The sequence below is a fragment of the Hydractinia symbiolongicarpus genome, chromosome 3 (assembly GCF_029227915.1).
Source record: "Hydractinia symbiolongicarpus strain clone_291-10 chromosome 3, HSymV2.1, whole genome shotgun sequence".
In the NCBI taxonomy this organism is placed as follows: domain Eukaryota; kingdom Metazoa; phylum Cnidaria; class Hydrozoa; order Anthoathecata; family Hydractiniidae; genus Hydractinia; species Hydractinia symbiolongicarpus.
In genome coordinates, this window is record NC_079877.1 from 22,441,877 (window position 1) to 22,456,103 (window position 14,227).

Here is a 14,227-nt window from a genome sequence, read left to right on the forward strand (position 1 = left end):
GCAGGTAAAAAATATCTCGAGCAAGTTATACATAAGCTTATTCGTAATTTTCGCGCAATAGCGACATTAACAAACTTTGCGCGTTTTAATTTTTGCAAAAGCTTGAACTTTCCATATGACGAGTAATTGTAAAATGCAAGCTGTAGAAACTGAAACTGTACTCATAGCTGCTCCGGTTGCAACTTCGACAGTTTTTTTTAATACACCAATAAACTTCTTTGCGCAGAAGCTTAAAATTAGTACGCATAAGTACGATTTTTGTGAAATTACTACAAAGAAAAAATACGTGATTAAAACAGCAGCCAGTTTTGCTTATTTAAACTAAGAATTTCAAAACATACAAGTTAACAATCTCTCCTATTTATATATATCCAAGCCGATAAAACATATTCTAAAGTAATAAATGCCAACACATGCTGCTTGCTTCAAAGTAAAGTGACCATTTGACATCATTGAGACAGTAGGAGTGTAAAAACTCTTTTTTTTTTTTAACTGTACACAAGTTATTTTCTTATAAAATAAGCAATGAGCGTATCTACAACGTTAAAAGAATGGATTATACAACACATGTGCATAGCACAAAACATGTAGCTTCACAAGTGGACACCAACTAAAAACAGATACTTTCTACGCAATAAAGTGCACGAAAAAACAAAAACGATGAAACTCTGTTTTTCTTAAGGGTGGTGTCGCATGAAAAATCAGCCAACTATACTATATATTTTTTTTATATACAACAGTTCTACGAACTGGTTATTTGTCTTTGCACCTATTTTTATACTAACACTAAAACATAGGAAGCTAGGAAACCTACACAAGCTAAACATATTAGTTATATAGTCACATATTATATGCACACATATTTACAAAAATGGTTGTACTTTTCGCCTCACTTTGCTTCCTTAATCCAGTAGAGACTCGTTAAAATCGATACCGATTCATTTATGTGTAAAACCATATTTGTGAATATATAAAAAATATATAATTCCTAATTTTTTCTTTCCATCCAGGTATCATGGAACATACGAATAATCATCGATAGACATGAGATGTTTTGCAAGGACTACTTGTAGTAGCAACATGTATGACCGGGATGGAGGGAAGGTGTAGTAATAATAATAATAATAAATACAAAAGAGCACCACTTGAGTTGCTTCTACTTCGGATGACGGTAAATGGGAGAGAGAAAAGGTTAAAGTTTGTAAAAAGTGCTATGTTGTGCTTTCACTAGTCATTATTGGCCAACATTTTTCAACGTTATTCTACCAAAGGCCCTAGCTTCCACTTCAGTAGATGATACTTCTATGTCTTTGCCTTGAAGACGACAAGTAGTTGTCTTTCCTTTAGGTATCTTGACAGAGACTACTGGAGACGGATAATTTTTCTCTCCACGGAATGGAAAAGCACTTAACAAAAACCCACTAGGTTGAACCATTACCTGTATAATAAAAACAAAATACATGAGTTAAACAAAAAAGTAGTAGCAACAAATTGTGCATCTGAAAGTCATTTTACTAGAAGTTTTTTCTAAGGAACAGGAGGGTCAGACCCTTTAAAAACCCAAAGGTGGCCTAAAGTAGTGAATATAAAAAAATAGAAAATGAGAGAACTATAAATACTTAATAGTTTCCTAAATATACTTTGTTCTAACCGACTAGTCCAGTCATTTTAAAAAAACATATGCAACTTACATTACCACTACAGGCCAGTGTGAGAAAGTCACCACCATCGTTGCTTTCAGGAACCCAACCATATACCTGTATAAAAAGGGGTAAATACAATGTCCAGTGCTACAAGGTGAATATAACATGATTTATTTTAAGAACTGTAAGCTTAACAGCTTCTGCACGATTTAATAACCAGCTTATTTATTGTATTTATAGCAAATTAAAAAAATATATATTATATTAAACACGCAAGACAAATCATTGTAACAAATCATTGTAACTAGACTGGAATGCATGAAACACCTGTTGCGTATATTGAGAATACTGACTTTATTTCCTAAACTGGAATACAAAATTACATAACATTATAATTTTCCTATTGCATAGTGTCATTTTTTGTCCTAAATAATACTGTAAATGACCAAATACTTCCAAATAATTATATTTAGTTTTTTTTTTATGTTTTTAAATAGTGGTTGTAAAACAATAAAATTCCATGTAAAATGTATTTTTTTTAAAAACTATAGTCTGCAAAATACAGTAAGAGACTGTATTTGTTACAAAATACTAAACTAAATAATCTTATAAAGGTGATTAACACCTCTGAAAAGTTTTTAAAGTCATTGTTGTTGCCCAACAGACTTTACAAGCTTAATAGAAACATACCAAAAGAGTTTGGTATGTTTCTGTGCAAAATTAAGAAAATACCTATCAGGCAGGGCAGGTAAAATATGTTGTTTTTAGTTATATTCCGGTCAAATATGATATATACCAATGTTAATTTAAGATGTTGTTTTGTCCTCATTGCTCATAAACCTTCCTTTCCTTCAGATTTTCATGTCACTAAAGTCAAAAATTAACTGCTCCTTTTGTAGTCCCTTTAAGTTCAACCTTATAAGCCAAAAATGATACTCTATATAAAGCATGAAAAGGCCTTCTATTTATATGAATGATGGGTACCCAAAGATTGTGAAAACCGTCTCAGAGGTCAGCTGGTCAGCAGAGTTCACAGACACCAAGCATATATCCATATTCTGTTTATTATATTTAGATAGTAAACTATTGCGGACCTAGCATTGAAAAAAGTTCATTAAAAGTATACATGAACAATCCGCTTCGTGACATAACTTCAGATATCACAGGAGATAAAAAAAATACTAACTTTGTTCATTTTAATGAAGATGCATGGCTCATCCTCAGAAATCCCATAGTCAGTACCATTGTGGTTTGCACACTTGTCCAATAGAGTTGTGTCAAATATGCAACGCTTCTGACCTTCAGGAATACCAGCATGATCACTTGTATTACATATCTTTCCAGAATTCTCACCTTTTTTATAACCTGGAATTTAGAAAAATTGTAATCATGTGATTTCTATTTTAAATAACATCATCAACAACTCTTTTTTTAGATGAAATATAGGCTAGAAATCTTATGATTTTAATTTATTATTAGATAAGATTAGATAAGTTCTATTGTCATTCTAAAAATGTTGGAGCTGAATGAACGCTGTTATCATCAGAACAGAAAGTATGAACATTGACTAAAAACTCAAGGTCAGAGATTACTTAAAGTTTAAAGTCATGAGTTTTGATTTATTCACGATTTTTCCCAAGATTGTTGCTAACTCAGCATAAAATTGCTCAAAAGTTGTCACTGCGATCTTTAAAGCGATTCTTTCTCCAAATACATTTATAGAAAACAAGTTTTATATATACTTACTTCCTAGGAATTCATTAATCTGTTTTACATATTCAGCTTTAGACTCTTTACTGTTAAGGTTGAGAATGAAGTTTTTATCTAATCGTGACAAACCTAAAAATAGCACAGTTTATTATAACTAAGATCTAAAAGACTTTCCTCAGTCAATACAATAGACTGAAAATTAATAACAAAACTAAATTTGATATGACCACACAAATTTTTTACATTGTGATTAGATTAATTAAGCAGTTTTCCACAGCATTTGTATAAAACAAAAGGTATTCATGACATGATTATGTAACAATTTTTCACATTTAATTTAGCTTTGCAAAAACACTTGGCTTGTATTTAAAGCATCCAGCAACAGGTTAACAAAACGTCATACACCTCAATGCTTCTGTAATTTTTGTTTGCACATTAATATTAAACAACAAAAATATTGAAATGAAGTGCTAATGGATTCTATAAAAAATCTTGTAAATTTAACTTTTGTCAATACGACCTTATAACTTATTATTAGTACTAGTAGGTAGCCCGTGAATAAATCCACGGATTGGCCGTTCGTTTTATACCGCATTGTGTCTCACTACTTGCAGCTAGCATTTTGCATGACAGACAGACAGAGGTATTATAATATAGATTGGTTAAGTTGTTTGTGGAACAAAAAAATATAATTTTCTTGTCTATTATCTGAAATTGAAAACGCTGATCACCTGAAAAAAATAATTTTGATAAAAAGGATGCTCTTGTTTGTCTTTCCAAGACGCAGAAAATCATAACAAAAATTAAACTAAGAAATACTTATGTAGCAGAGGTCAATGACTAGTTAAGTGGCTTTAAATGCATCACAAAATAAATGATTAATAACAAATACAAAAATGTAAAACACCTAATGATGAAATAGAGTTAAATCTAACAATTTTCATTACTTTACAAATTTCTTATGGAATTTAAAACAAATTTTAATTTATTTTTTCCAAGTCTGTGGTGTTTTGTAATTTTAGCATATGCTTTTTTAGAAGCAGTGGAATCATCTGCCGGGGTTGTTTTTAATAGTTAGATTGTCCTTAATTCGTCTTTTATGACAAAATAAACTGGGGTGGTTCTTGTCTTTGTTAATGCTTGTTTATATTTTTCACTTTGAAGAAAATATAAACATGGGAGTGCATTTTGGAATAAATTGAATTAGAAAAGCTGCTCTTGCCAATTGATTCGAAACTTAAACTTACAGTTTTATATCTGTTCTTTTCTAAATTTAGAGCCCTTAAAATTAGCCAAAAAGTAATGTGGGCATAAAATTGCCAACAACAGACATTTGCATAATAAGCTAAACATCTTAAGATGAAGAGCAATTTTGAATTTTAGAAAACCTGACCTTTTATCGTCAATAACACAATGCTTAGCTAGCCAGCTAGCAACACAAGTATAAGTATTTGTCTATAAACAAAACTATCCATTAAGGGAAGAGTCAAAAATAGATTTTAGATAGAACGTCGAAATGACGTTTTTTAAAAAAAAATCATTTTTGACTCTTCCCCCTAATCTGCATTGGCAACCATAGAATATAGATATATAATGTAGCTTACCAGGTTGATTCTTTATAAACTGAGTAAGTTTTGGACCACCTTCACCATCTGGACTATTGATGGTTGAGAGAAAAACAGCTAGCATAGCTGCGAAAAATCCAGCAAGAAACCCATAGAATACAAGATAAAACAGACCAATTTTTGCTAAAATAAATTTAAATTGTTTTAAATTGTTGCAAATGCCTAAAAATCAGCAACGAGCTGAGGCATGGTCCTCCATAAATACTTCTTGAAAAAACAGGACCAGAAAATTCCGGAATATACAATGTAAAAGAATAGCAGACCGTATGAAGATAGGCGAGCCAAATACGGACAGTCGCACAAGACACAGACCTTGCGAGTCCTCAAATTACACTTACCCCAGCTTGTGCCAGTTCGTCCCATTACCGTTACAACTTCTGTATTTGGATCTTTGTGATACAAAAAATCATAAAAATTTGAACAACCATCACTGCATTTTTCTCCAACACTCTTTTTTTCATTGCTCGAGTCACCCATTTTTGCAAGTTCTTTTTTGCAACACTGTAACGAACGACCAACAAATGCTTCTCCGCTACAACACAAATAAACCAGAGTGAGGCGTTGATTGGCACATGCCCGCACTTTGCGTAAAAAGGAGACTGGGACTCGCGTTATTTCACAATGAAAAGATGGCGCGCTTTTTTGTAAAAACAAAACAAACATGACGCACAGAATGATACTGCAAACACGAAGCGTTTTCTACAAAAATAGTGAATGTATAAACTAACATATTTAGCAATCACAAAGTATGATTTTCCATATTAAAAACACGAGATCTGCTTAATTTATCCATAAACCATAGTATCATATGCAAGCCAAACTAAATATTTTATAAAAAAAACAGGAAGTTTCACATTTGAATATTAAGTTTAAGTTGTGGTTTTTTGTTCTTTAATTTTGAGCATTTTTTTCTTAATTTACATATATTTGTGAAAACAGTACAAGTTTCACAAAATCGCAATTGACCCTACGACAATTGTTTAAAAAATGTATAATCCCCATATTTTATGTAAGATTTTCATAAAAAATTAGAATATCGGCAGAAGTTTATCCTTGCCATTGTTCTTATTTTGTTTTTATTTTTAGTCATTTTCAGCCTTACTGTTCTTATAAGATAGTACTAAAAACAGAGTGTAGCCTAAAACGAGTAGAGTAGATTGAAAATCATCGTCAGCTAAAGTGACGTATTTTTGGAAATTTTACTGGGGAATTAAAAGTCTGGAGTTAATGTGAAAACAAAATCGTTGGATAACCAAATCACGCCTTTCAGATTTCTGGGTCCTAATCAAGAAAACTATTAATACAAAGCACGCCTGGAGAATTGTATCTGAATAAAAAGTTTTTAGTTTCGATAATAAAAGATTTTTCCTGTCGGCGGCCTGGACGAGTATCAATTTTTTGATGCGTACGCAAAAAATGACGTCATTTCCGCTTTTGGCAAATATTGTTGTTAGAATAACACAATAACTGACCAGCAATTTTCCAAAAGGAGATAAAAAAATACGCAACACCAAGGCAAAAGACGACAGAAATAAAATTTATAACAGAATAATTTGAAGAGAAAACTTTGACACGACAGTTCATAGTGTTCTAAAAATCTATAGGACATTGTTTTTAAAAATATGGGTTTGATAACCACGTTGACCGCAGCTTCCTTGCTAAATACTTGCGGCTAACAATGTAAACAAACTGAACATAGTTGATAACTATATAAATAACTCATTTAAAATTGTTAACAATTTTATAAAAAGACAAAATTAAACAGTATACGAAAGTAAGATGTAAGTGAATTTCGATTTCTTTAAGTCAGAAGATGTTTGAAATTAAGAAATGAGAAATTCTATCGAATCCATCCGAAGCAAAACTTATTTTTCCCCACACTGAATAATAAATGTCATTAGCTTTTGATCTACATTTTTTGAAAGTAGAAATTAGACCTCATAACTGATTAAAATTTAAACATCAGTAGTGTTAATCGATTTTTAACTGCCACTTTTCAAAGTATCGATTCTCCATAGGACAGAAAAACCTATTTCGAAATATGCTCGTCATAGCCGAGCAAAAGCACAGATAGGCAACATCTGGGTTCTTTTAGATCTCAGTTTAAGTTGCGGGATATGTCAGTTATTTATAAACTAATAAATTATTGTGTAAACTACCCTCGCAATTCATGGAGACTTCGATTGGAGAATGTTTCCGGTTGTAAAAAAAAAAATATGAAATGTAAATAATCTCTTGAAAAATAAAAACATTACATGTTTAAAACAATACAAACACGAAAAATAAATTACTTGTTTATAGTGTACAAAAAGTTTAAAAAGGTGAAAACGCTATGTTGTTATTCACGTGTTGTTAAAAAATGTACAATTTTTTATTTATAACAACTTGACAATGTCGTGTTAAACTTTACGATAAGTTAAGGCTTGCATTACATGCCGCAAAATTATTACTCTTTAAAATTACAGGCATTATTTCTGAGTTTCACAACTTCGCATGGAAATAAATACAAATGTTACATCTGTGTTTTGTTTAGTGAAGAAAAGTTGTGTCACACCATCGTTTAGACTTTTTAGTGAAATAAAGACAACGTTTTAATATTCCCATTAATAATTGTAAAAATAATTCAACTCGTTCGCACTAGTGGGAGAGCGCTAAAAAAAGTTTTAAAATGGGTCTTTTTATGTAAAACAGGTTTTGCAGTATTTAATAAGAAGATTTTTCTCTACAGAGACACAGTTGGCGTAAATATTTTCATATAAAATCGGATAAAAATAGTAGTTAATACAAAACACACACACTAGGTCATATACTGTTATCTTTTAAGTCAAATTTGCACATTGTGCTGTCCTGCATACTTTGTAAAAAAAGTCTGGTAACGATATGTTTGTATTCTGCACCATGTTGCGAAATCAGACTGTAAATTTACGCTCTGTGTTAACTCCTTGGGATTTCGTGCATAGTATTTTTCCTCCATTGATTGACAACTGGCTCTTATGCTCTAAAAAGAACGTAAAAACATCCGCATAATTACTAGGACTAAATTGTGCAGGATATGAAACCTAAAGATTTACGACAAGTTTTAAAAGTAATTGATAAAGTCAGGAAAAAGAGATTTTAAATAGTTCGGTAGTTATGAGGATCAAATTCTAGAAGATTGACGCGATCACTATGGAAATCATTAATTACAAAAGCAGTTGCAATAAACAAGAAAATTACAAGCTTGAAAGCTTGCATGGAAATATTTAATACAACTGCAATTAGTGACGCGCAACGGCCGCAGTGCAAATATTAATTAATTGAACCTTTACTTTGTCAAAATTAAACAGCAGTCAATCAAAAAACAAGATAACAGAAGAGAATTTATTTCATTGAAAGTGAACTAAAAACAATTATCTGACATAGGTTTTATTAAAATTCACTCACGTAAAAATTTCTATCTGGTCTCGACCCCAGTCCTTTATAATAGTTTATCGTACAAAACGTAAAAAAGAGGCTGAAAGATAGGTCGGGAAGTTGGTTTTGGCATGAACCTAAGGTGATTTGACCCGTTTATGAGGGATGGGCATATTCTAAAACCATTGTTTTGGAACACGCCTTTATAAAAGCATAACTGATAAATTTTAACTGCCAAACAAAGTATAAAACAAAATGTGGCGAAGTTTTAAACTTTTGATATTTCGAAGTGTCGAATAGTAGAATATTTAAACAAAACAAACGATAAGAAATAAATTATTCAAAACATGAAGTTTGCGTAATAAAGAAATTTTTTGTTTTCGATAGCAAAAAAATGAATTTCGTTAAATATTTGATGTTTTTAATATTGTTATTACGTGACGAATGTGAATAAACTCAAACGGAATATATAAAAGTTGATTCGTAAGCTTTTTTGCAATATGGGGTCTGGTACGAGTGCATAGATGTAATAAATAAATTACAGGGAGAAAAAAATTAGACCTCTATAAAAGAAGAAAACCACGTATCGGATGCCAGAGGTCAAAAGTTCTCAAATAAGTTTCTAGGTGTTACTGACATTCCTGACTTTATTTTCATTCAATATTTTTTTATTATTCTCAAGTCGCATCTTTTGTTCTCATACTTTTTTAAACGATAAACTTTTTTTTATTTTTATAAGCATATAATTGACTTTACACCATCAATCATAGTTTCAATGCAGAATCACGTCTGTATTTTAAATCTTGTAATTTTTCCGTGAGAAAAATAATACGCTCTAAAAATCATTTTCTTAGTATGAAATTAGGTTTATACGAGCTGTTCCAAATAGGCAATGAGTTAACTGCTGCTTCAATAAGGACAAACTCCAGCAGTTTAGCCAAGCATTTGGCAAAACACTATTGAAGCGCTTAAAACAAGGCGATGAATTTTTTGTGTAATAATTTGAAACGAAGTAGATTCCTTCTTAAATATCGCATTATGTTTCTTTCTTTTCAAATAAACAAAAAAAAACAGAATTGTTTTCATAAGAAAAAAGCTTTACGCACATAATTATCAAAGACACTAACTATTAAACATTAACCTAGAAGGATAGAAATTTAACAGAGGAATTTCAAAATTGAGTCAACAATACCAAATAACAACCCTACCAAACTTTTCCCGTGCGTTGTTTCGCTTCAAGATTTTTTTAATATCTGCAGCAGTAGTATAAGCCACGAGTTTCTTCAAGTTCCTTCCAAATTATTCACGCATAAAAGAACAATTCGCAAGTACCCAATTGCGCTGAAATTATTGGCGCACTACCATTTCATTCTCCCCGTTAGGGTTTATCCGTTTTCCGTTTTTATGACTTCAGGTAGTATTTCATTCACCCCGTTTTTTCTCCGCTTTTCACATTTAGGACAGGTCAATACTGTTTTTGAAATTAAAATCAAATAAACAGTTCTAATTGGCTTTGATCTTGCATCTAGATAATATCCTTGATATCACGCTTCATTCAATTCTTGAGCAATCTGTTAATACAGACGTCTGCAATAATGTGAAGTAATAACATGCAGATGAGATTATCAAATCAAAGCCGATTAAAATCCATGTTGAATTCACGTCACTGCAAACATCTTGGACATAAAGGGTTTTGAAGGTAATGAACAACTGCACAAAACATTTATTGAATTGGTCGTTTGCAATTTATTGAAATGTAGTGGTCACGCCTTAAAAAGCGTTAAAATTGCAGACCAGACCAAAGCTTTGTCAGTGAATACGTGAATGATTAAGATCCTGCATTGTAAAATAATTACTGTCGTTGTAAAATAGCGTGACTAACTAATAACCACGATTTGCTTATTAGATATGTAATTAGAAAAACAAGTCTGGTGGATTTAAACAGATTTATTATTCTTAGATACACTCGTATAGTTTGATCGAGATGAACTTAGTCCGCCGTTCGACCGCTTAAAAGTTTGGAACCTATTTTTATCTGTTAAACGAACAAAAAAAGAATTATATAAGTACGAGAGGAAGGAAATGGAGGAAAAAGTAAATATTTTTCACCTTTCACTGGTAGCAAATCTTTTCTAAGGTGATTTTAATATTTGACTAATTTAAAAACCTTAACGTTTTATCACATGGCTCTCAATTATTGGCGAAAATATATTTAAAAAACTGTTTTTCTTCTTCGATGGACTTTCCTTCCAGGATGGTACTAACACTTAGTTAGAAAGGCCTTACGTCAACTTTTTAGAAACGCGCGTTTCCAATAATTTGAGGGAAGGAGAAAGGAACAATAGAAAATTACACGTACCATGTTGTTGTTTCGAAGCAGATCGCTTCTGCAGTAAGGATTGTTTATTCTCACTATAAAATAAAAAGTGTAATTGCAGAAGAAATGGCAAGTGGTTGGGCTTTCTAAACGTTTCTGTGTCTATCCCTGCTCACACAAACAAAAACACAGCTACTTACAGTGAAGATGACGTACCGGACAAAAACCGTTTGATTATTTCATGGTTATTTAGCTTCGTATTTTTATACCTAACAAAAAATAAAGATAAAGGAAGTTGGAAAATAAAGTATTAAACGATGATATAAAGATGAGAAGAAAATGTACCTTGGAATAGGTTGCGCATACGCAGATATATCTTTATAGTTACAACCTAAACAAAAAATAAACAAAAGCTTACCTCCAGTGAAAAAACAGTTTGTTTTCAAAGAAAGAGTTAATTTATGTTTTTTGAAAATTCTTTATCGGTTCCCAAGCTTTTTTATATAGAAGTGTTGGTCCGTTGGTCGACATGATGTATTAGTAAAAATGAGGTGAAAAATTAAAGGACAAAGGCTGATATTCTAATTGTCCGAAAAAACTGAAGAAAGGAAATACATTATTTAACGCAAAATTTTGTACAAATTAATTATGGCAATTTTGCGAGATTTGTTTTTAGATTTTTTAAAGCAAATATTTGTGCCATAAAATAAATAAAAAACCCTCAATATATTAGAAAATAACCTCAGACAGAACATGTGAGAAATAAAAAAAGACATCTAAGGCTGGAGCCAAATTTCTTGTTCTTTTTTTTATCTCAGCACACTGTACACATTTTACAAATAAAAAAACTCGACAAAATTTGCAAACGCAAAAAGATGAACAACTCACGAATTTCACATAATCTTCTTCTATTGTCAATCCATGAATCTCGACAGCAAATGTTACTAGCTGATTTTGCTCTTGTTAAGTTAGCAAGTATACTAAAAACAAGAAGTTCATCCCAAAGTATATACAATGACACTCTTGCAATCAATCTCCTAGAGTTGAATTAACAATTGCTATAATGGACAATCACTTATCAAACTTCAAATGTTTACATCGGACTTAGAATTTATTTGTTTAAATACCTACTCCTGAAACTAAATGTTGTTGATGTTCGCCCGATCATTTTTTCTGAATTTTGCCTTCTTCGTGGACCTCGACGTGGCTTATTTCTTCGCGTGAGAGCGTTAGAGAATGTCACTAGCAAATTTTAAACGCTCTCTAATTGGCCTACATGCGTGCAAAACTAACAACTTTGTAGGCTGCCAGCTACAAAATATTGACCATTTGATCCTTTTGGCCGTGTTTCTTTTATTAATTTTGTCCACGATTGTAATCTGTTAAACAGGTTGAATTAACACAAAACTAAGACAAACCTTGATTTCGTTTGTTTACCATTTCGATGTTCGTTTGGACGAATCGGGTAGTCTGCATACTGGTACACAGTACCAACACTATTTAAACGATATCGTTTCACTTTCGCCGTCCAACTACCATGATGGTTTATCTTCACAAAACTTCGATATGGGGGAGGAACGGTGTCATTAATCCACAGAAAGTGTTCCATATTTTAGTCCAGAATGATCATTTTTATAGTCTATATATATACAACAAATTAGTAAAACACGAGGTATTCAGTCTACTCTATTGTTTCTTTTTTTTTCAATAATCTTGAAACAGTAAACCACTTGTAAAAATCAGCCGTATCAAACCGTCGTCGTTAGAATACCACGCAAAAATTCAGGTTCAAAAATATGTTAGCACATATTTATTACCAGTGCAGTTAAAATAAATTTTGTCTGAGTGCGCATGCGCCATAACAGAAAGTGCAGTTAAATGGAAACATGGTGGTGTATATAATAGGACTTCATGAATGACGAGCAACTATTTTATCAGAATATAGAGGTAAAACAAGACCACACAAATTATGACAAATTTTGTCCGAAATAATAAAAGCTTAAGAAAATCAACAAAGCCAGTGTATACTCGAGTCAAAAAAATGTGGCAGGTAGTCTACAAATAGCTAACGTTATATTATGAGTGTCTAAATTTAAATATCATATTTACAAAACAAACAGTTTTAATTCAAAGTTTACTTTTTGTCTCCGCAAAAATGAAAAATAACAACACTATACACAACAAGGATAATTGAATATTTGTATAAAAAATGACACTGACTCGCAAGAACTCTTACTAAGAAAATGTATCACCCTACACACACTTTGCGGGGGGGTCAAATTTGGACACTTTTTTCTCACTTAGTAACCTTTTAGGTTGGCCTGTGTCGACGGTTTGTTGAGAAGCAACATGTGCTGTGAGGATAATCTTTTTGTGTGTGTTGAGGTTACTACTCTTACTATTAAAAATTTTAGGTAGGGTTTTACATGTCAGTACTCTGTCAGTAAACACAAAAAGGTGGTAACCAACCAGCTACGAAGTTTGTGAAGGTTTGATTCATATAGGGTTCCTGATAAAAAACGTGAATGCCGAGTTTTGGGGTTGTGAGCTGTCACATATGTCTGCTTCTGAGATAAAGAAAGCACTCTCTTAAAAAATACAGCACCTGAAGAAAATGACTAATACATTCCATGTGCATTCCATGACATCGCAACCGTGAAAATCATTTAAAGCAAATATGTAATGTTTAAGTTTTTCCACAAAACGAATTTAATAATTTTATTTTCTAACACGTGGCAATCATGTTCAGCAAGTTTAAGGACTTCACACTTTTTCTTTCTTTTTTACTTTTATGAAAAATGTTGTCATTGTTCGCTTTTTTCTTTTCTCCTTTTAAAAATGCTGAACATCTGATGTCTTCTTCAGCTCCTGTTTTCTCCAAACAGCATTTGATCAACTTATTGATAACATCCTGACATTTCTCCTGCTGGTATCGGTTTTCTGTAAAATAATGATTGTTTATTTTTGTTGCTTTGACACATTTGTAAGATGTCACAAGTGTTAATAAAAATTTTGGCAGCAACAATTCAGAAAAGAGAAAACGAAAACTTTCCTTGAAAAGAAAAAATTATATAGAAAAAAGTTTCATCACTAAAGTAACTTCCCAACTTCTATATGACACATGACGAAATGTAGACCTTGGAAAGCTTTAAATGGTAGCCTTGAAAGAATAATACCTTGCAAGCATGTTTGTATTCGACACGCTTCTTTTCGACATACCGCTACACCATAACCTTTTGATGTCATCCGCCCTGTTGGTTAAACTAAGTATTATTTCTTTATAATCTAAATCAATCAGCATTCACCATCTGATGTGATATAATTTGACATTCTTTACCACCATTCACATTTATGGTATATACGCACAGCAGGGCTAACATTGAATTATATCGTAATCGAAGTTTCGAATCAGAATTTCCTAGCCTTCCATGATAATTTCCAAAAAACTAACAAATTCCTCCAAAAAATATCCACATTTAAAATCACACAAAATTGAACAGCAAGCAAGTGGAAGTTGTGTAAAGAAAGTTCAATAAATA

At 31.8% G+C, this 14,227-nt stretch overlaps 2 protein-coding genes across 2 annotated transcripts; both read right to left on the minus strand.

Annotated features, from left to right (window-relative positions):
- Positions 1-290: 290 nt before the first annotated feature.
- Positions 291-5,656, minus strand: LOC130636228 (sodium/potassium-transporting ATPase subunit beta-3-like). The gene is made up of 6 exons (XM_057445884.1): positions 5,317-5,656; positions 4,958-5,101; positions 3,390-3,482; positions 2,830-3,008; positions 1,692-1,757; positions 291-1,438 (listed from the first exon to the last, which is right to left on the minus strand). The coding sequence occupies exons 1-6, from the start codon at positions 5,639-5,641 to the stop codon at positions 1,235-1,237; spliced, it is 1,011 nt and encodes a 336-aa protein (XP_057301867.1). The 5' UTR covers positions 5,642-5,656; the 3' UTR covers positions 291-1,234.
- Positions 5,657-7,195: 1,539 nt separating this feature from the next.
- LOC130636229 (uncharacterized) lies at positions 7,196-14,080 on the minus strand. Its single transcript, XM_057445885.1, has 7 exons — positions 13,865-14,080; positions 12,107-13,628; positions 11,577-11,668; positions 11,034-11,079; positions 10,889-10,957; positions 10,731-10,783; positions 7,196-7,976 (listed from the first exon to the last, which is right to left on the minus strand). The coding sequence occupies exons 2-7, from the start codon at positions 12,295-12,297 to the stop codon at positions 7,888-7,890; spliced, it is 540 nt and encodes a 179-aa protein (XP_057301868.1). The 5' UTR covers positions 12,298-13,628; positions 13,865-14,080; the 3' UTR covers positions 7,196-7,887.
- Between the last annotated feature and the right edge of the window lie 147 nt (positions 14,081-14,227).

Excerpts from the sequence above, each read along its gene's own strand:
- LOC130636228 (XM_057445884.1), bottom strand. The coding sequence starts at position 5,641 with ATGTTTGTTTTGTTTTTACAAAAAAGCGCGCCATCTTTTCATTGTGAA. Across the intron at positions 5,102-5,316 it reads ACGAACTGGCACAAGCTGGG|CAAAAATTGGTCTGTTTTAT; the intron begins GTAAGTGTAATT and ends AATTTATTTTAG. Across the intron at positions 1,758-2,829 it reads TCTTCATTAAAATGAACAAA|GTATATGGTTGGGTTCCTGA; the intron begins GTTAGTATTTTT and ends CTTTTTATACAG.
- LOC130636229 (XM_057445885.1), bottom strand. The coding sequence starts at position 12,297 with ATGGAACACTTTCTGTGGATTAATGACACCGTTCCTCCCCCATATCGA. Across the intron at positions 11,669-12,106 it reads GGTAAACAAACGAAATCAAG|TATACTTGCTAACTTAACAA; the intron begins GTTTGTCTTAGT and ends TCTTGTTTTTAG. Across the intron at positions 10,958-11,033 it reads TATGCGCAACCTATTCCAAG|GTATAAAAATACGAAGCTAA; the intron begins GTACATTTTCTT and ends ATTTTTTGTTAG.